Source organism: Polypterus senegalus, chromosome 2 (genome assembly GCF_016835505.1).
Source record: "Polypterus senegalus isolate Bchr_013 chromosome 2, ASM1683550v1, whole genome shotgun sequence".
Lineage (NCBI taxonomy): Eukaryota > Metazoa > Chordata > Cladistia > Polypteriformes > Polypteridae > Polypterus > Polypterus senegalus.
Genome location: NC_053155.1, coordinates 273,906,810 through 273,929,595, shown reverse-complemented (window position 1 = coordinate 273,929,595; position 22,786 = coordinate 273,906,810). Strand labels below are relative to the sequence as shown.

At 35.8% G+C, this 22,786-nt stretch overlaps 1 protein-coding gene across 3 annotated transcripts in view; it reads left to right on the top strand.

The window, feature by feature from the left end:
- The window catches only part of LOC120523889 (acyl-coenzyme A thioesterase 9, mitochondrial-like), a 53,531-nt gene that overhangs the window by 6,075 nt on the left and 24,670 nt on the right, over window positions 1-22,786 (top strand). Inside the window, exons 1-11 of one of the 3 annotated variants that reach the window (XM_039745586.1) lie at window positions 787-875; window positions 1,195-1,426; window positions 4,269-4,295; window positions 7,641-7,686; window positions 9,485-9,655; window positions 9,738-9,775; window positions 12,850-12,933; window positions 14,006-14,109; window positions 16,050-16,123; window positions 16,441-16,508; window positions 19,039-19,150. In XM_039745586.1, coding sequence (XP_039601520.1) covers window positions 9,501-9,655; window positions 9,738-9,775; window positions 12,850-12,933; window positions 14,006-14,109; window positions 16,050-16,123; window positions 16,441-16,508; window positions 19,039-19,150 — 635 coding nt within the window. In that variant the 5' untranslated portion in view covers window positions 787-875; window positions 1,195-1,426; window positions 4,269-4,295; window positions 7,641-7,686; window positions 9,485-9,500. Of the gene's footprint in view, window positions 1-777; window positions 876-1,194; window positions 1,427-4,268; window positions 4,296-7,640; window positions 7,687-9,484; window positions 9,656-9,737; window positions 9,776-12,849; window positions 12,934-14,005; window positions 14,110-16,049; window positions 16,124-16,440; window positions 16,509-19,038; window positions 19,151-22,786 lie in introns of those variants that run through there. The other 2 variants (XM_039745584.1, XM_039745585.1) reach the window with 2 other exon arrangements.

Sequence of the window (22,786 nt, the reverse complement as noted above, 5' to 3'; positions counted from 1 at the left end):
CCTAAATTATTGTCAGATTTGTTCAAACTTTCTTAATAGAAAGTTAAACAACAATGACTACTTGGCCCTTATACAGTATATTAAAATAGCTTAGTGGTGGAGTGTTTATTGTTATACTAGCCGTAAGTAATGTTTTTTGCAATTTGTTTATTCAAGACAGAGACTTATTATTTAAATATAACAAAATCAGCCATATAGGAGTGGGAAGATGTTTGATAAGTAGGTACTTTATTGGTCCCAGTGGAGCAACTGCAGTGAAACAGCAGCCAGATAAACAGTATATACAAACTACATGGAGCCGACTTAAGTTTAAACAGTAAAATAAATGACTTGGATTAAGAGGATGTAAAAATGTTACAGATGTATGTATGCTATGTCTATAATCTTATAACATATTAAAGGTTATTCTTTTCTGTGTACCATTTTAGACATTTCAAATGATCACATTATTGATTAAATAAAAATGTAAAAAGCAATATTTATCACTCTGCAAGTGCACATAGTACATTGCTTTAAACTCCATTACACCTATGTAAGTTATAGTTACGTCTTTAGCTTCCTTTGACTATAGTTTGGAAGATCATTTTAAAAGAAAATGTGAATGATTGGACTGCTGTTTATTTTGGAGTAGCATCCTGAATTGGAATAAGATGCCGTTTTAATTTTTTAAATTATAAAAAAGTACTTTTTTATGCAGTTGCGTACTAGCAAATAGTTGTTTATCAGTTTTTAAATGCCCGATGAATAGGAAATTTATGTTTTAAATTCTTTTTATAGGTTACACTTGCTGAACAGAGTGGCCTTGGCGGTCCATAGGATGCTTCATACTCCAAGCAGTCTTCAGAGTGGTGTACAGTCTTATACCATGAATGAAGGTAAAAAAAAAATAAATAAATATGAGGGGTGTTCAGCTATAAACAGGAATTTTCATGCTCTGTTCTTATAAAGAGTGCAAGGTAGACCTGACTCATTGGACAAACACACGCATACAGTATATGAACTTGTCATTAGAAGTGCCAGCTGCTTTTTTCCCCCTTCCTGTCCATTGTAATCAACATGTCAGAGCAGAAGGTACACAGTAGTGTTGCACAGCAAATTGTTATAAAATTTTTGACAAATGAAGGAGTCTTTCCATGTCAGATTTATTAGAGATGTAAAAATCAGTTTGAGGATGAGTGTCTCTCTCTCTCTCAGTCTAGAGTGTATGATTGGTGCAAGTCATTCAGAGAGGGACTACCATCTCTTCGGTCCACTTAAGGAACTTTTGGGAGGGAAGAAATTCAAGTCGAATGAGGAGGTTATTGACTCTGAGCAAGAATGGGTCAACATGCAGTCAGGAGACTTCAACTCTTCTGGGATTTAGGAGCTTCCTGAGCACTGGAACAAGTGTATTGCTGTGGCAGGAGAATACACAGAAAAATAGTGTGTAAGTCGTTTCATTGTATTCAATAAATTAAGTGTAGCTCATAAATTCCTGTTTATATTTGAATGCCCCTCTTATATATAAAATATGTCCTACAAAAGTGGCAGGGACTCAAATGCAGGTATTTGCAGACTCATTCAGAATGCCTTAAAAATCTTCTTGATTATGCATTACTGTTACGACATATTCCAGTTATTAACACATGATTATATATTCTGCCAAAAAAAATATTAGTGGTAAAAGTGAAGTAATCATTTGCAGTTAGAGGGTTGTGTGAAATAAGGAAATTTAACATGTTTTAAGCTTGTCTCCTTTATAATTTCATGTAAAGTTTAAAGTGCTAAGAAATAAATGTAAAATCCCTTACCAGATTTTAAACTAGTCTTCAGTTTTGCTAGGACATCTGAAGCATGGCTTACTGTTCAAGTAAATTTATATGTTTAATAAGTTTTGTGCAATTGTTTTCAAATTAGTTGTGTCTTTGTATGCATTTTCTAGGGTGCTCAGTTTGACTAGTACAGAATTCACTTCTTGTAAAATTGGTGCCTGATCTAAATTATTTTTTTGTTATTTAAATTACTCATCACTTATTTTATGGAAATTTTCATTTGTCATTTTTAACATTCATATATTAAAAACACTATGGAAAATGCATCTGTCCTTGTTCAAGTAGCTTGAGCCACTAAGAAAACCACTGCATCCTGACCTGTGTTTTGTGCAGATGAGTGTGATTGAACCGAGAAGTGACGACACTAAGTTTTCATCCTAACTTGCCCATCACAAACATGTATGTAAAATAATTCCACAGTGCCATAGCTTTTAGGGCACTGGATGGCCCAGGAAGAACATGCATAGGAGGCCATCTTTTGAATCTTCTGATGATAACTTTGAGCTGCAGTACAGACCAGACAGAGGAACCAAGGCTGCTGTGGGTTTGCATCCCAATCTGCTGTACTTCACTCTATGCAAGTTTAATTGCCACTTCATTAACCACATCTGTCTAGTAATAAACATGTCCTCTGTTTTCTCTCAAAAACATACAATTGGACTACGCATAGTTTCTAAAGTGCAGCACGGGGATTATGATAATGTTCTGCTCTGCAGTGTCCCTGTATAATTGCACATTAGATGTTTTGGAATCTGTACTGGAAGGTGGTTTATTTCATGTCACCTGACACACTCCCAGATGGATTGTGATTGGTTAGGCCACTGTGATACGCAGAATTCTCAGTCTTGTATCTGAGAGTATTGCGTCCGCTTTTTTAGCTTAATGGCACTAACATTATCTTGCTGAAAAGAAAGGGAGAAAAACACATTTGCAGATGGACACACATTTGCTTTGAATTGTTACCCCGAGTAGTCAAATATATTCAGGCATTCATTTGAATTCCAGTGTATTCCATGAAAATTTACAGCATGCCTTTTACCCTGAGAGTTGACACCTGGTCGGGTGGATCCATAGACTCATGCGGTTTTTTGCCATGTTATTATCCACCCATCTCCATGTATCATTAGGACCTTGGATTAATTGATTCATTCATTGGTCCAAAACTAAATTATTCATCCAGTGGACATTTAAGTTTCATCACAATTATAACACTGACCATGAAGGCAATTGTGGCATTTAAAACTCCTTGCTGGGCTTGTTATCTGCATAATATTTCATACTAGCTAACATAGCTGAATTACCCGGCGTTGCCCAGGAGGAAAATAAAGTGTTTTTTGTTTAATTTTTGAGAAAAATATAGTTAAAAAAAACACAACTTTAAAAATATATTAACAAACAATGAAGACTCACTAATGTGCTTGTCTTGCAGTCTTGTATGTATGTCATAATCCAGTTGATGCTTAGAACCGGCCAACTGTATTTAATTTCAAAAGCAACAGGGGCGCGGTGCTGCTCAAACATAAAGAATGCTGGCAGTCACCTCCGTTTCGCCCTCTGGTGGTCGCTCCGAGTGTCAACTGGATGATAACATGCATACAAGACAGCAAGATCACCCCCACCCTACCCAGAAGGAGGTGGGTTAGGGTTGATTTCACCCTATAATTTTTTAGTCGACCAGTGAGAAACATGTGTACCAAGTTTCATGAAAATCGCTCCAGCCATTCGAAGTGATGCTGGAACATACATACACATACACACACACATACATTGACTTTTATATATATATATATATATATAGATTCTGTAGGCCTCCTGTTTCTATAAAATTTTATACATGAAAAGAAAGTTTGCAGTTTGTAAAGTTTAATGTAAGCCCAATTTATTATGTTAGAATTGGTCTTCAAGTAGGTGATTCAAGCTGTTATGTAAAGTGTGCTCCACTGCCTCATCAAATGACAAAACTAAACAGTAACCTGCACCACAGAAAACTACAGTTTGTATGATAAATTCGTAGTGGTTTATCTAATGGCAGCACATTGGCATAGTAATAACCAGCATTCTGGATTAGAGTCCCTTGTCCAGTCTTAATCTGTGTGAATTTTGCTCTTTCTCCCCATGTCTTTGTGCTTTCCTCCCAGGTTCTCGGCTATCTTCAGGTTAGGTTAGCTGGCAATTCTAAATTGCCCAATGATAGTGTTTGTGATTTTATGCAGGAATAGGCCCTGTGATGGACTGCTGCCCTGCCCAAAGTTGTTTCCTAATGCTTCTAGGAGAGTGAGCAGCCTCCCATGACCCTCAATTGGATTAAAAAAGTTACATAAGATATGTATTGTTTGTTTTGCAACACAGATATAAAAAATATCAACTACAGAGTATTGGTGTAAAGAGTGTATTGCAAGTTATTTGTCCTCCACCACTCATGTCATTATGTGTTGTATGTTTTCATTTTTTTTACAGGGCACTCTCATTTGCACATAAGTGATGGTGTGTTGGTAATACCTAATATGCATGTTTTAATAAATGGCAATGCAGCATTCATTAAATAAACAAGCAAAAGTAAACCAGCCTCAAAAGGAGATTTACATGGAAATCCATGGCATTCACTTTACAGATTATCATGAAGGCAGCGCTTGTTAATGAAATAGAGTTTCAGTCATAAGTGTTTAAAAAAAAATGTAAATATAATATTATATTATTACATAACATTATAATGATATTGTATTATTTATTATTAAAATATATTTTCCAAACTGCAACTTATTCCTTGCTGTCATGTAATGTAAATTGTATTTATATAATTTTTAATTTATATTATTGGTGTACATGCTATTAAGACTTACGAATATTAATATGGTAGTGGGTTGGATTTCCAGGTACAGTAAATTTCCTTTTGGGAGAAAAAGGATGCATAATACTGGCATATACTAATGGCTTCATCCCTTTTTTTTTAATATTTTTTTTACTCTTTTCAATTTATAATCTGTGCTTTGCTATTCTATTAGCAAGAATTTTTCATTAACTCACATTTCAAATTAATACATTTTGTTTTAGTTGTTCATGTGTACACCAAAAATATAATCTGGGTACACTTCACTTTGTACTTTCTGACTCAGAAATAACTACTTTTAATTTATTTTTATTTTATTTTACTCTTAAGTTTTTATTAAATGGTAATATGGGGGCCAGTGCAGAGGCAATGAGGGATCTCACAGGAGCCACATATTTAGTATGAGGAATTCTGGGCATGGTCATTTTTCTCGTTTAATGAAAATATCTGTTCACATTGTCCTGTTTAAGAAGGATACAAATTAGTAAAATGTGAATCTGGATGCGATCAGATATGATAAACTGCTAGGCAAGGAGAGGCAAGACATGTAGTGCAATACTGATAGAAATAGATATTTTAGTCAAAAGAGTATAAAGTAAAAACAACACTGTTATAAGAGATGAGGATAAGAAGTAAATCTGTAGTAAAATATAATTTTAGGAGCATCTGCCATAGTGGTAAAAGGTTGTAGAGGAAGAATGTTTGGTTGAAAATGGTGGAAAAGGTTTGTGGGTGAAGACAAAAACAGGAATCACAAGAGGATGTGAAGACTTGGTAGTTAGAGCTGCTTCCTTAGAACTCAGTGATCTGTGTTTGGATCCCACACTTGGTTGTTGTCTGAAGTATGAACATTTTCCACATTGTTTTTTCTCAGGTTGTGCCAAAGTTCTTGCTGTATCTCCAAAAGCATTTGGGGTAGGTTCTTTTGCAGTTATAATGCCAGTTAATTGGCATTTCCATTAGGCCCTTGTGAAGGATTGGTGCCTGTCTAGGGCTGTTTCCTTCCTTGTGCCCATTACTGTAGGGATAAGCTCAAGTCCCACCTCAGCCTTGAATTTGATTAAGTAGGTCTGAAAATGTTACATGGTGATGTAATGCAGATGTAGAAAAGGTAGCTGAGAAGAACAGGAGGTGCTTTAAGTAGTAATTTGGTATAGATGAGAAAACAAAGGGATATGAGGCAGAAGATATTAAAATTTAAAGTATATGCAATAGTGAAAAGATTGAGAGTGAATGAGAAAAGACCAATATGGTGTTTGGAGACAAAGCAATATTGTTTCTGTAGAATAATTGCTCATGTAAATCCTTTTTATTACAACAACAAAAATCAATTTAAAAATAAAGTACATGTAGACTGGCCAGGATCATGTTGAATATTAATTGCTTCCATTCCCCATTATAGAAGTTTTATGATCCTGGAGTGTCCATCTTGTTTAGAAATGCAAGAATAATTTCCGTGGTTATGTACTATTATTCTCTTCTCTGTCCCAATGTATAGATGTTGTGAGGAGTTTTGAGAAGTATAATCCAGCATGCTACCGTCAAGGGTGTTATGAATGACCTGAAGACATCTGGATCTTGGGAGATCTTGTGGTTGCACTCATAAATAGGGCAAATGTGACTTTAAGCCTGCAAAATCCTTGCAAAAGGCACAAGCTTAGGACAGATGGCACTAACATTGTTAGTGAGAAGCCTGGGGTTTTCTTTTTCTCACTAATTTCAACACTTAAAACCTAACAAAAAGCCCTAATTGCAAGCTATGTTGGGGCAAACAGGGCTGGAATGTTTTTCCGTGGCACAAGCCTATCAAATGAAAGTTTCAAGTGATGATATAAGCAAATACTGACACAACAGTTAACTGGGTTAAACCCAGTAAAGACAAAGACAAAGACATAAAAAATTACTCAGGACCCATGTTTTTCTGACTTCATCAAGTCAGGAGAGACACTGGTGAAAATGGCAAAGAACAATGGAATTCCAACTACAGCTGATAGTACTAGGGTGTTATACAGTGTTAGCCATTATGAATGATGAGAAAAGCCAAGCAAAATGACACCTTTTATTGGCTAACTAAAAAGATTACAATATGCAAGCTGAGTTGCCTCGAAAGCTTGCATATTGTAATCTTTTTAGTTAGCCAATAAAAGGTGTCATTTTGCTTAACCACAGCTGATGAGAGGCATGACATAAGAGGTAGTTTACGTTACTGAACAATCCCTTCTGTGTTGGGGCACACAGCAGGCGGCCCCTGTTGAACTTTCTGATCTGTGTAAGAAGAGGATAGAGGAGAAACATGACCAAAATATCAGTCTGTCACCCTTACATGTCAACAGAACAGACAGAGAATATGCAGTACTTCAGTTGGTGTTAGCTACAGTATGATGAGTTTTCTGGGTGGTCACTCTGGAGCAGGCTTGTGTTGTATTCAGTTGAAGGAGCAGCAGGGTGAAGTTGAATTTCCAATGTTGGGAAGTACAGTATGTGAAGGTCGCACCCAGATAGAGTGTATACAACACTTCTGTACATACACTAAGCTTTATATTTTTCCCATAGCCAAAGCCAAATTTTATGTAACTGTGCAAGGTGAGCAGATGAAGTTCCAAAAACAAAATCCCTGGCATTTTTTAGGTCTTTTACCCTGACCACTTATCAATCTTTTCCATCATTTTTTTAAATTAGGATGTGTAAATTTGGTTATTTGTTTTTTTTGTTAGAGCTCATTATTGAGCTGCCTGCACTCCTTTTTTTTAAATATTGTTTCATTTTTGCTTGGTTAAAGAAACTGGTTATCTTATGTTAGGGCAGCCGGTGCTTTTGGGATTGCTTTAAACTAATACCGACATTCTGTTCTTCTCTTGCAGTATCAATTCTCTAGCAAACTAAACTGCACTTTGAACTCTCACTTATTTGCACATACTTATTCAAATCATAAAGCATTCAATGCAGTCTAATACTGTTGTCATTTACTGTAAAGGAATAATACTGAATATTCTTTTTTTAAGTGAGGAATAAACTGAGAGAGATTGTTGGAGTTTCAACAAACTGGAGGTACAGTAATGTATAATATTTATATTTTTCACTGCGCTGTTTACTCTTACTTACTTCTAATTTCATTTGATATCTGTGCTTTTACGTGTGCAGCTGCCGGTAAATTCCATACAGAACATTTTGTAAACAATTTGACTGGAAGCTTTTAAAATGATTTTTCAACACAAATCAAACTTAAACAAAAGTTTTATTAATAAATGTGCTGGCATTTCCTTGCCAAATATAATTCTATTGTTGATTTATTTGCAGATACATTCTTGTTACTAAGAAGTAGGTCAAAAGAGTTTTCTTTAATCCTTGTGTAAATTGGATGCATGACTCTTAGTTAAGTTATTTTATTATAACTTATGGTCTGGTAATTTGTGGTAGGACTCATATTTACATGGAACTTTGTAAATTATTGCTATACTGTACATGTCTGTGGCTTGCTATAAATCCTACCAAACTTATTCACACATGGCACATTCTTACGTGACAATGATGGATTTTGCTTCTTGGAAATAAAATGAATAAACTGAAGTTAAAAAAGTCAATGGGTAATGAAGATGTGATAAAAAAAATACTTAATTATTTCTGTTATATTGATTTTGAAGAATTTCCCATCACTGAAAATAACTCTATTTTGAAGCTATTGAGTCTTTAACTATGTCTAAGTGGATATTACACATTAGTGGTGGTTGAAGTGGCTCCCTACTCACTATGAAAAGTGCTTTCAGTTTTGAGAAAAGTGCTATATACTGTAAATGTAAAGAATTGTTTTTACAGTAATTATTATTACCAAACAGCTCTGATAAAATCAGCTACTTTCAGTTCCTTCGAAAGAGCTTTGAGAGACTTTCTGTCTTGTCCAAATTATTTAGGTGTGTATAGCTGGATGAAAATGATTTACTTTCAAAATGTACTCTTGTTGCACATCATGTCATTCTAGAAGATACACATTTGTATTGTGTTTTTGTCACACTACCAAGGCTTATATATACCAGGAAGAATAAAGGTAATTGTAAGGAGAGAGAAGAAAGCTTCTGCTCTGTTCTTTTGTGATCACTGTTTCACTGTTTGAGTTTATCAGTTTGGGATAGTTATAGAACTGATGCAGTTAGTATTTTGTATTTATCATATTTTAGTGAGTAATAGCCTTTTACATAATTTATGGTAGTTAATATTAGTACTAGGGTGTTGTTGTACCATGTTAGCCATTATGGATCTAGTGACAAGTTTAGCAAAATGACACCTTTTATTGGCTAACTAAAAAGATTACAGTATACAAGCTTCCGAGGCAACTTAGGCCCCTTCTTCACACAAGATGTAATACAGAAACTGGAGTTCCCTGTGTTTATATAGACACCAGGACAGATACTTCATTGGAAAACCTTTAAGTGAGACATCTTAGATGTAAAAAAATATTAGACCCCTTCAGGCTAAGATTCATTAAGCAAGAGAGGAGAACAATGTCTAGTCAAGATCTTTGGATAAGATAACTGTCTGATAAAGTCTTTTGAAGTTTCTGATGAGTTTTCCAATACAATGTGGGTTAATGGAAAAACAAACACGAAAAAATGCTCTGGTATTTTAAACTCTGAACCTGAAAATGTGTTGCATAATTAGCATTTCTTTGAAAAAATAAAACTACAATTCAGTGCCCATTTATACAGTAAATAAACGTCCAGGTGCTTTGTCTGGAAGTAGAATTCTGAAAGTAGATATAGATATTACATAATAATATATAATTGTTGACCAGCTGAGTGTTTTGGAAGTGCCATTTAATATTTGTTTATAATTTTTTTTTTTTACCACTTAGTGATCACCAGCAAGCTATGATAGATAGAACCACTTTGAGTTCTTTACTTGCAAACCGACAGGAAGATTTGCCTTCTCGTCGTATAAAGGACAGCTACGTTGAGATTCTCCTGCCTTTGGGAAGTCAGCCAATATTGCGAGAGAAATATCTCAATGTTCACAATAGTGTAAGGTAATAAATTCCAAACTTATATGGCAAAGAGTTTATTTGTGCCAGCTTGTTTGATAAATTCATGTGTTTTTTTCCCTGACAGATTTGGCAGGATCCTCGAAGATCTTGATAGTATAGGAGGTATTTATTTCATTATTACAGCCAACAAGTTGAATTACTTTTCTGATAATTATTTTTAAATCAGCAAGTTATAGACAGGTAAACTGCAATGTCTGTTTATAGATATTATTATTTAAATAGCAGTTTATATGATTAATGGAATCCACCTTAATAAAGGACTAGTGTCTATGAATTTGTGTCTCTGTTAGATGTAATTTAGTATGGGATTCATAAAAGCAGTGCTAATGCTTGTGGTGCACCATCTGTTGGAATTGAAAATACAATGCATTTTATTTCTTGCATTACAAAATACATTCCAATAGATGGTGCATTGTGAATGTTAACGCTGAATACAATGAGGTCTGTGTTGATTACTTAGATTTCAACCTGTCTTAGCTGGGTAGCACAGCTAGTTCTAAATAAAAAAAAAATGTATGAAATAATGTTATTTAATTGTTTTTTGGATTGTTTCGTTTTTCTTTCGGATCCAGTATCCTCACCAGGGGCCTCTTGTAGAAATGGAGCATATGCACAAAAATGTTACGTGTGGCCGTTTCCATGTTCACTTTGTGATGTGTAAAAACTAAACTTGGTGTAAAGTCACACACATTTTCACGGCTGCCTCACACTGCATGTATACATTTTTATGCTCAGTTTTGCAAATTGGCAGCACCCAGCATCAAAGCAGTGCTACTGTTTCTGTGTCATTTCTCTTTCTTTTTCAGATTCACATCCATCATGCTGTCTTTATCAAATACACTGAAATTAATTGCATATAATTTACAAATTTAAGGCATTTAACTGTAATCATTCTATTACAATATAATAGTGCACGAAAGGACCAAACTTTTTCAAATACAATAGCTGCTTTTTCATTGTTACTGTCAGTGCACCACTATTTTATTTTAACCCATTGTAACTATGTGTGGTATCACTGCTGCACAGCAGCTGAACGGAAGGCTGTATAGCAGGTTGTGTAGCGAGTATAGAGGATTATCGGGATACAGCTTCCAGCCCCGGAGGACATTTATAGCACACACTGCCTCAGGAAAGCCATCAGCATCTGCATGGATTCCACTCAGCCATGCCACAGTCTGTTTGAACTTCTCCCATCCAGCAAACAGTTCAGAGCCTTTCCTTTTTTCTACACGGACCTCGAGGCTCAGAAACAGTTTCATCCCAACAGCTGTAAACGCACTCTAATCAGTCCATCAAGTGCTCCTAGTTGAACCGCTTGTACTTATAATTACAATTACCTCACTGTAAACTTGCACTACAACTGTAATACTGCATAACCTGAGCCTCTTTATGAACAATTAGCACTATATCTACATGTATATTGCACTTATGCTTTCATATTGTATGGTTTCCATTATTATTTTTTATAATTTTATAGGAAAATAAGTTAATGAAGGAGTTACATATTCAATCTCATTGTACCATACAATGACAATAAAGGAATTCAATTTACTAGGAGAGAGCGCATTTACAGATGATTATGACTGGCTTCTATGTCGGTTTATATTTCCAAGAGCTATCCTGTAGTAGCCAAGTGCTGCAATACTATAATACTGTATACTTGATATCATTTTTATGATGAAATACATTAAAATATATATATTACCTTTTACAGATAAATTGTTAACTTCACTTAAATAATGTACTGTATACTGTTAATAATTAAAAATGTGGGGGCACAGTGGTGCAGCAATAGTGATTTTTCCTGCCTCACGCTGTATGGTTGTTAGGACTGGTGTGACCCTGGATGGAAAGATGAATGGAATAATTAAACATGTATAAAAAAACATTTTTCAATGTCCCTTAAAAGATTTGAAGAATCAGTTTTCTAAGCTTACAGTTGATTTTACATTTAGTACAGATGCTTATTGTGTGGCGATTGGTTACATGGAGAAAGAAAATGGAAAGACAGGAATTGCAGGCTGGTATGTTTGACAGACACAGAACTGCTGCAATAAATTATTCCATCCGGAGTTGAACACGTCCCAGCAAGTATCTTGCGGGAGCAGTAACAATCATTGGACAGAGTGCCAGCTCATTGCTACTGCTGTGCCACCGTGCCCCCACATGTTTAAAACATGTCTTAATGTATTTCCTCATGAAACTAATATACAGTATATAGCTGCTAAATATTCTAAAATGTTCAGAGGTCTGTAATATCATGACTGTAATGTACTCTGTGTGCTTCTGTTGGCATAAGAGAAAGCCCATTTAAGAAGCACGTAGTGATTAACATCTGGGCCAGGGAACACATAGAGTACAAAGTATTTAACATGCTACTTTAGTTACGATGCCATTTGAGAAACTCTAGGAAAATTAAACATCAATTTTAAGATGACGTTTATGACATTCTACTTTAATGACAAATTAAACTACAAGATTAATGTGGAAATTTTAAGATTAAAGTCAACATTTCAACTTTAATCTTGACATAGACCTTTTTTCTTCTTCACTGTGTCCCTATTTTATTTTTTCTTCTCTGTGGCCCTAATAAGTTTCAGTATGTCACTCGAACACTTGCCTTTTAACATTGACTTTGATATCTGACCACTTCTTTTTATTTTGGGCACTGTGCGACTTTCTAAACTTGAACATTTGAGTGCCACTCCATCAATTTCCTTTTGTTGATCATATCACTGCTTAAGCCACCAAATAGTGAGTTTTTTTCTTGCCTCCACTTCACTGAGCAGGACATCCACTTTGTATTCGGTGAAATACTTCTTTTTTACATATGCTTTTGCCATTGTCTTTTAACAAAATACTGAACTGAAGGGGCTATATATATTGATTTGCATATTCAGATAGGCAAAATTTTGGGGTGGGGCTGTAGGCTTGTTAAAATTCACCTTGATTGGGATTTATAAAGGGGAAGTGCGTGGAACTTTGCTTACACACAGTTTTATGCATCTGAATTTTTTTTGTCCATAAGCCATGTCTTAGTGTGAATTCTACGCATGGCATTATACACGAGACCCCTGGTATTTCATTCTTTAAGTACGTCAGATATTACTGATTGATAAGAGGCTGAACTAAAGTTTTTGATATGCATGTTAGTTTTACTTTTATTTTTATTGCAGTTCTCATTTGCTATTCTCATACAAAAAGTGACAGTCATCGCAGGTCTCCCTTGTCTATTGTTACAGCTCTTGTTGATAAAATTGGTATGTCATTTATATACATTTCTTTTTCCTTTTCTTTCAACATGAAGTATGTGTGTAAAAGGAGATATGCTAAAGAAAGTTTACATATATAATGTACAAATTTTAGTTGCATTTGTGTTTTTTTTGGAGAATGATGTTTAATGTTGTATGTGTTGCAAAATTTTATATTATGATAGTTGGGCATTTATTTATTCTTGCACTCATATTACATTAACATTGCTTATAAAGCATAACTGTCTTAAAGTATTCCCTGGATAATTGTAGCTCATTTTACATTCCCTACAGAATAAATTAATAAATGAAATGGTTATTCATCTTTGTTCCTCTTTTTAATATGGCAGAAGCAATCAGCACAATAAAAAATGGTATCTGGACAATAACACAAACTGATTTGTGGTTCAAGTAACCATTTAAAGATCTATGATAAATTTGCTAACTAGATGGCTAACATCAAATGTGAAAGTAGGAAAAAAAAAACAATTCCACTTGCCATGACTGATTATTCTTGTTACAGTGTGCATATGTAAGGAGTACTATAACTGATCATCATATGATTTTGGTTAAGTGATGTAATAGAATTGTTTTATTTTTTATTTTCTTAACCTACATCCTTGACTGGTGTAAGTCGCATCTGATCAAGGTACTTTATGTGCCAGCACATTTGAGTTCTATTGGCATTGTTTTTGTGACTTTATTTTTTGAAGTGCACCATGGTAGTTCAACTGGTAAGAAAGCTTGAAAACCCATAGAACCCATGTTCAGTTCAAAGCTGGAGTGCCTTCTAAGTAGATTTTGAACATTCCCCCAGGATTTGCATGAAATTCTGAATAGGACTTTGGCTCCCCAGTATCCATTACCTCTTTATTCGTTAACATGCGGTATACAATAACAGGTCAGAAAAAGAATGTATCAATGGGTGGATTAAGTGTTGTAAGTTTATGAAGATTTTTCCTTTGTAAGTTAATTCCCTTTTTAATGTTATCCATTTTTATCCTTTATCATTTTTATCCTTTAATCTGTTATTTGTTTTCTGTCCTATATATCTCATTAAATTATCTTTTCATCCTCCTAGACATGCGAAGAAATATTATTCATCCTGACTGTGACATAAAATTTACTGGAAATGTCTCTTGGGTTGGAAAGACTTCTATGGAAGTCAAAATGCACATGTTTCAGGTACTGTGTGCACAAGCATGTTAATTGCCATTAAGTTTTGCACACGTGGTTACTTAAAGATTGTTAGATTGTTTTTAAGGTTAGATTTGTTTTTAAGGGATTTTTCTGATTGCCTTTAACTTGTATGGAATGTGATAGATTGTAGTAGAGCAGATGTCTGTCACCTTAATTCTTTATGTACATTGTATAGCACTACAATGAATCTTAGTCTTTTACAGTTTTATTGTAAATGTTTTCAAATCAAATCCAGGAACCATTTTCCGATATAAGTTATATGAATGTGAATGTGAATATGTGTATGAGTGTGTGTGTGTGTCTATATGTATGTATGTATGTATGTATGTCCAATCCCTGTAACTTCTGGCAGCAGGGGGCTGCTATTGATGCCCCTGCATTGTTTTAATTTTAATTGTTTTTTTAAATTGGGCTAGCAGTCTGGCCGGAATACCAGGGTCTATCAGAGGGAACTCTGGGTAGACTACCCCTGGCCTTTTGTATGGGTACACCTGACCCAGAAGTTCTTCAGAAGTACTGCTGTCAAAAAATGCCAATTGTCATTGCTCCAGTGAATTTACAATGAGGTGGAGACGGATGACAGTTGACCTGGTAAGAGGAAGAAGAAGAGAGGTGCAGGAAGTTAGAGAGGTAGAAGATGTAGGGATGGGAGGTGTCGAAATGTCTTTTTATTTTGGCCTTAGTCTTTCACTTGTTATATTTATTTCTCTGAAGCCCTGTACACTTCTTTGTTATTGCCTTCAATTGTAATTAAGATGTCCTTTTCCTTATATTTTTAGTTTCTTTGGCATTGTTTGGGGGTTTGGGAACTGCAAGAGCACCTTCTAAAGGCCATTATATATATTTGCCCGTGAGACTTTTTAAGAGAAAGAAGGGATACTTCATTGTGCATAATGAGTGATAAACCTTTGATTTATCAAAATGCAACTTAACACCATTGGATTTGAATTAATCTTTATTTTACAGCTGTGTTATCTAGTGTTTCCCTGGTATTATTTGAAAGCTTTATTTTAAATTAAAAGTGGAAAAAATGATTCAAATTTCACTTAACTAGGGGGTTATGACAACTTGATGGGTTTAGCAGAATGCAGCTTCAAATTATAGTAAATAACTCTGCACACTATATAGCCAATTGGTGGTGGATGATCATGAGAAAATAGTGTAGGGAATCTGACAAAATAAAAAGATAAATGTTAAAGGTAGGAATCAAACCAGATCAGCTTTGTTGAAAACAGGCGCACCAGCCATCAGATCACTATCATAACGTGTTAGGTGCTATTTCACTGTTGTTACACTTTAATGTACAGTATCATTTCATGATACCTGAAGTTTCCCCCGTTTTTCATAAAATTTCATGCCAGGACAAACACACAAATAAACAGGCTGATGCATGCAGAACTTTGTTTATTATATAGATTATGTTACAGTTACTCCTGAAATTTGGAGCAGTACAGTAAAAAGGCATTAAATGTATTTTTCTTTTTTTTCCCTTTTTTTTTTTTTCTTTTTTACTTCAAATCAGAATTGTAGCTCTGTTCTGTCCTATTTGCCAGTCACATCCATTAATCCACACACACACAGATACACATACAGATCTGGGCTGGTTTAGCATTGCCAATCCACCTAACCTTCGTGCCTTTGGGCAGTGGGGGGAAACTGAAATACCCAGTGGAGATCCACATGGACATGGCGAGAACATGAAAACTCCACTTAGAGAGCACCTCGGGACTTGAACCTCAGTCTCCTGACGTCATTGTGCTGCCCTGTGGGTCAGATTAGCCCTTAAAACAATTTGATTTATGCTGTGTGTTTAAAGCACCACAAACAGGTAAAATCAGATAAAATTCTATACCTAAATCAAGGTTACAAATTGAAAAGGACTGTCCCTGAGTACTTTGCTAACTCTTTTATTTTCTTTTTTGTAGAACCATAATGATATATATAGTCCTGTCTTGGATGCTACATTTGTCATGGTTGCTCGAGATTCAGAAAACAAGAGGTACTCAGTTGTATTTTCTTCTAGTTTATTTACATAAAACCTTTTCTTTGAATGCAGTTTTTTCAGTGGCAGAAAGTTTTCCCTAATGAATTTTAATATATTCTAATGTATATAAGCTATTTTGATGTTCTTTATGATATTATAGGAATATCCTAAATTAGAAACGAATGTAATGAATTTTCTAATCCCTTATCCCAAGAATAAGTCTCTAATAAAAAGCCATTTTTATTTGAAGCGTAGAAAAATGAGATGCTGTAAATGTCTTCATAGCTGAAGAAAGTTATCAGCAACTCTTTTCATAATTTTTATATTATTAGGGCAGCTTTTGTAAATCCATTGATAGTGGAAAGTCCAGAGGAGGAAGAAGTCTTTAAGCAAGGAGAAAGTAAGTATGATTTAAGATAGGATTCTGTTTTCCATTTAATAAATCAGTAAATTAAATGTACTATTTTTTTTCACATTATAATTAATATGTTTAAATTCAAAGCTTTTGAAAATTCCTTTTAATATAGCAGTTTTAATTCAAGTGTCCAGTACATGTTGTATTTTGAGTATATTGGGTTAAGTATATGAGTCCTATTTTAAGTATTTGCACTGCTTTAGTAACAAGGCTCAAACTCCCAGGATTATAATGGTTCAATGTGAACCTAATCTACAGTGCAGTATTTTAGACATTGTACTCTACAGAAGCTGATCAGAAAATTCCAAACCTGAAAATAAATGCGGCATTCTACTACGCTAATTTTCTAGTTAGCCATAGATTAGATCCTGTGTACTCAACTGTTTAAGTTTATACTACTTCTAGTGTATTTTATTTTACCGAGTTAACTAAACCCGGAGCTAAAAAAATTGCAAAATTAGGTATAGTTTTTGTCATTGAATTCTTTAAAATTGAGAACAATAGGCCTTCTGAAATCCCTTTTCACCTAGTCAATGTGAGAAGGGTCACAGAATTCTATTTCGGTAGAATGTCTATCGATGACATCTCATAGTGTGCCTGGACTTTGACATCAATGATGGATGAAAATATTACCATCGTGGAGCAAATTATAATGCACAATTGGTGTTGCTTGAGATAGTAGACACTACAGGAAGTAGTTATAGATCAATTAAATTCATTTTTGACAAAAAATTAAATACAAGCATGTTTGGTATCCAAATTGTTTGACTCCTGAAATTAAGCAGTCCATGTGAATTTCAATCTAATGAATTCAGACTAGGAGAAATTTAAGAAGCATTTCATTACTGGTGTACCGTGGTTCTTCAAAGTTAAAGTACATGAAGGTCCAAGCAAGTGCCAACCAGATCATTTACACAAGTTTTTATTATGTTGCGGGTGTAGTCCATATTAATTCCATAACTCTGAAGACCCACATAGTTGGTCAGTGTTTCACTGTTTTGCTTTGGCATTTTTGTCAGTCAGTCAGTCAGGGAAAAGTGGCTCAGAAAGCTGCAACCATCCTCCTACTGCTTCATGACTGTGCTTCTTGTACACATTACATTGGCTTCAAATGCTACCCTGTTGAAATTTTGAATCTGAAGAGATTCCACATCCACCTCAGTCTTCTTCTGCTTCTTCTTTTGGCTGCTACCGTTAAGGGTCGCCACAGTGGATCATCTTCTTCCATATTTTTCTGTTCTTTGCATTTTGCTCTGTCACACCCACCACCTGCATGTCCTCTCTCACCACATCCATAAACCTGTCTTAGGCCTTCGTCTTTTCCTTTTCCCTGGCAGCTCTATCCTTAACATCCTTCTCCCAATATACTCAGCATCTCTTCTCTGCACATGTCCAAACCAATGTAGTCTCACCTCTTTTTTCTTTGTCTCCCAACCGTCCAACTTGAGCCGACCCTCTAATGTCCTCATTTCTAATCCTTTCCACCCTCGTCACACCCAATGCAAATCTTAGCATCTTTAACTCTGTCATCCCCAGCTCTGTCTTCTGCTTTCTGGTCAATGCCACTGTCTCCAACCCATATAACATAGCTGGTCTCACTACTGTCCTGTAGATCTTCCCTTTCACTCTTGCTAATACCCGCCTGTCACAAATCACTCCTGACACTCTTCTCCACCCATTCCACCCTGCCTTCACTCTCTTCCACAATCCCCATTATTCTGTACTGTTGTCCCCAAGTATTTAAACTCATCTACCTTCGCCAACTCTACTCCCTGCATCCTCACCATTCCATTGACCTTCCTCTCATTCACACACATATTCACACATCCACCCGAGTCTAAAGACCTGAATATTTGTGACTACCACCTTTTCTGGGTCTAGTGGCTCTGTCATGGTATGTAGTGTATCTTACTGACACTGATTGCATGTGCAGATTCCTTTAGAGGTCAGTGTAATTGCTAATCAATTTAAAGCATTCCTGATGGCAGTGAAGTCATGTGGGGTGACAATGCTCCCATCCACGTGGCATGAGTGGTTAATGAATGCTGTAAGAGTGATGTAAACACGACTTTTCCATTTACCACATCGCATCATTTCCTGGGAAAGTGTTTTCTAACATCATCATCAAAATACTAACTGACTCTCTTTCTTCTAAGGGCGTTGCATTCCTGTAGTACAAAATGCTTATTAAAATTATTATTAGGATCAGTGAAGCATTTCTGAGAGCTTGTGGTGGTCTAGAACTCCTATAAAAGTAACTTGTGTTGATATGTTATTTATTGTGTCTTTAACCTGTCTTAATGTTAATTTCAGAACATGTGCTTTTAACTGCTCAGATCCACTGTGTTGTACATTGTTTAATGAACCAGAAAATGAAATAACCTCAGTTTATGCATTGAAGGAAGGAAATACAAATAAAGACAAGGACTAATTTATAAGATGTAAATCTGGTGATTCATTTTTAAAAGTAAATGTGTGCTTGTGTTTTATAATGTTTCTTTTATGTTGCCCAAAGTAAACAAAAAGAGAAGGACCGAAATTAGTACAGCATCATTACTAAAAGTGGCTCCCACAGCTGATGAGAGAAAGATCATTCACAGTATGTTTCTCAACACTTTGGACTCCAAGTAAGTTTTACCTAGGTGATATTTTTGTATTTTTTTCTACTTTATATTTTTTTTATTAATTAACATCTGGAATCTAAGAGGCTGATGAATGGTGTAATACTTTAAAATTTTCCTAACAGGGCTATGTAATTTCTGACGCCAGAAAGAATTTAAAAAATAATATCTACATACTCTATGTGTAAAGCAAAGCCTATTTTTTTAAAATTCAGACATTTCTTATCAGGACATGCTTTGTCCAATTCATAATCATGGGTCTCTTTAAGTCTGTCCCAGCAGTACAGAGTGCAAGCCAGGGGTCAACCTTAAACAAAGCTTGAAGACACACTCTTGGACACAGCCATTTTTACATGTAAAAGTCATATATTTTTTATGTCCATCGATATTTGTTTTGCACTACCATACTCTTATTTAATGTTCTTACTGTAATTTGTACGGTTGTCCCAAGAGTAATTATTAAGTTACTAGATCAAATGCTTATTTAAGGATAAGTTAAAGAAAATAAGTACAGTAATCCCTCCTCGATCGCGGGGGTTGCGTTCCAGACCCCGCGATAGGTGAAAATCCGCGAAGTAGAAACCATATCTTTGTATGGTTATTTTTATATATTTTAAGCCCTTATAAACTCTCCCACCCTGTTAACATTATTAGAGCCCTCTAGACATGAAATTACACCCTTTAGTCAAACGTTTAAACTGTGCTTCATTACAAGACAGAGATGGCAGTTCTTTCTCACAATTAAAAGAATGCAAACATATCTTATCTTCAAAGGAGCGCCGTCAGGAGTAGAGAATGTCAGAGAGATAGAGAGAAAAGCAAACAATCAAAAAATCAATACGTGCTTTTAAGTATACAGAAGCACCGAGATAAAGCGGCATTTTGTAGAGGAGCTTTAGTGTCCTCTGTGCAAACAGCCCCTCTGCTCAGACCCCCTCCGTCAGGCAGAGAGAGTGAGAAAGATAGAGAGAAGCAAACAAGCACCACGCGGGAAACATATCTTATAGCATTGAGGAGTTTTAGTTAATATGTAATACATGCTCTGATTGGGTAGCTTCTAAGCCATCCGCCAATAGCGTCCCTTGTATGAAATCAACTGGGCAAACAAACTGAGGAAGCATGTACCATAAATTAAAAGACCTATTGTCTGCAGAAAGCGGCGAACCAGCGAAAAATCCGTGATATATATTTAGATGTGCTTACATGTAAAATCTGCGATAGAGTGAAGCCGCGAAAGTCGAAGCGTGATATAGCAAGGGATTACTGTATAGTGAAAAAATTGAGCTTCTCGATGATTGCCCTAATTTTTCCTTGATTCTTATTATTTATACAACACATGACAAATTAGATAGGTAGATGGATAGAGAGTACTTTATCTGTCCCTAGGGGGAAATTTAGCAAATAGCGTCATAAAACAAAATGTTTACAATTATTGTACTGTGTTTAGTCAATTTATGCATATGTAAAAGTCAGTTCACCATGAATTACTACATTTGCATCCACACACAGCAGCATAAGTTTAGCTGTCATTATTTTTTTCTACAGGAAATATACTTGTACATCCCAGCAGACAGTTTTATTAAGTTATTTAACACTAGAATTACCAGAGCCTACGAAAAAACTCGTAATTCCGTCCCACCTTAAACTGCTTCTTAAATCCCTTCACACCTCTCCGCCAGCGCCCTTTGTCTTCTAAATGTGCTGATAAAGAGAAGCTCGGAGCAGCCGGCTATTCCATCCCCCCACCAATTTAGAACGTGCACGAACTTCTCTCAGCTCATGCCTTGATTGAGTATCTGGGAGTGAAGTGGAGTTTTAGAGTGGAAATAATAGATCGTTGTTTGGAACACACGCATTTCATGTCTGTTCCGTTTCTACAGTAATCTGTGTCAACACATTGTTAAAACAGAAACGTTTTTATATTCTAGTAGTAGATGACAAAATGTAGGCATAAACTGTATAATGTATGAAGCCTGAAGTCCAAATAGCAAAGAAACATTTTCACAAGAATAACACAATTGCGCTTTTATTCAAAAATATAACTGCAGAAACAAAAAGCCGCCTAAACATGTGACATTGACACCGCTTTATTGTAACTGCCTCCGTGGCTCAATAGACTAACCCCCCGCTTGGAAATCAAAAGGTCACGAGTTCGATCCTGTGCTCCTCCGTTTTGAGAAGTAAACTGCTCTTAGTCTTACTGTTTTAAAATAAAAGCATACATTTGATTTCAGTATGTAACAGCCGGTGCAATTTATGATCCTTGTAAAGGCTAGCTTTTTTTTTAATTCACTTTTCATTCTCTCAGTCGTTCAGAATCAATCCATACAACCCCATCTGACACAGCTGTTTTCACTAAAGAGCGCTATAGCTCTGCAGTGTACCACGATGCATACTAACGCCAAACACCCTCAACCCAGGAACATATATTGGTGTAAAAGTATAACAAAAGTGCACTTTTATTCAAGTGCACTTTTTCCATCGCTTTTCCTGTAAGAAGCAATGTACACACTTCTCTCTATGCTGTGGTTTCTATTACACACCTGAAAGAAAGAGACAATACATGTGAAAATATAATCGCACTAATGCAATATTATTTGAAAACGAACAGCGTCAGATCGGGTTTGAATTTATGCAGGAACTGGAAATTCTCTGATGCGGGACCTTCCCCCAGGGAAGAAAGTGCAGTGTCAGGTGCTCATTCAGTGTAATAGAAACCATAGCACAGAGAGGTGTGTACACGGCAACAAGTACACGTGTCGTAAATGTAGGAAGGACGGTCCTTGGGTGTGTGGGAACTGTTAATATTTGAATGTGATGATTTTATATAGCACGGAATGAAAATCTGCACTTCTTAGCATTGCACCATGCAAGCTGTCGTATCAATCGCCTACTGTAACTTGCTTTCTTTTTTCTTCGGTTATACAGGTAGTTTTGAATAAAAGTGCACTTGTTTTGTTTGCGAAATGAAGTGTCTGCGTGCACTTTTCGTGGCATTACACGTGTATTTTTTGAGCATGCCCGTTTGAGCAGTATAAAAAGTATTGAAAAGTATAACAAAACAACGGGCAGATGGGGAGTGTCTGATGATTGCATATAGCGCGAAGTTACTGCTCTTTACTATTCTCTCCTCTGCGTGCCGAGTACAAAAGAAACAGAATACAGACGCGCTATAGCTCTGCGTTGTACCACGATGCATACTAACGCCCCCCCACCCGGTTCTGACACACAGACGCTGGCGAAGCTGCCTTCTTCGTATCTCACCGTCACTTGATTTTCTTTTTATTCAGTTTTATTGAGTGTTCCCTGCCAGTCCCGCATGTTGCTGTATGCTGGATATTTTCACATGTATTGTCTCTTTCTTTCAGGTGTGTAATAGAAACCACAGCATAGAGAGAAGTGTGTACATTGCTTCTTACAGGAAAAGGCGATGGAAAAAGTGCACTTTTGTTATACTTTTACACCAATATATGTTCCTGGGTTGAGGGTGTTTGGCGTTAGTATGCATCGTGGTACACTGCAGAGCTATAGCGCGTCTTTAGTGAAAACAGCTGTGTCAGATGGGGTTGTATGGATTGATTCTGAACGCGACTGAGAGAATGAAAAGTGAATTAAAAAAAAAAAAAAGCTAGCCTTTACAAG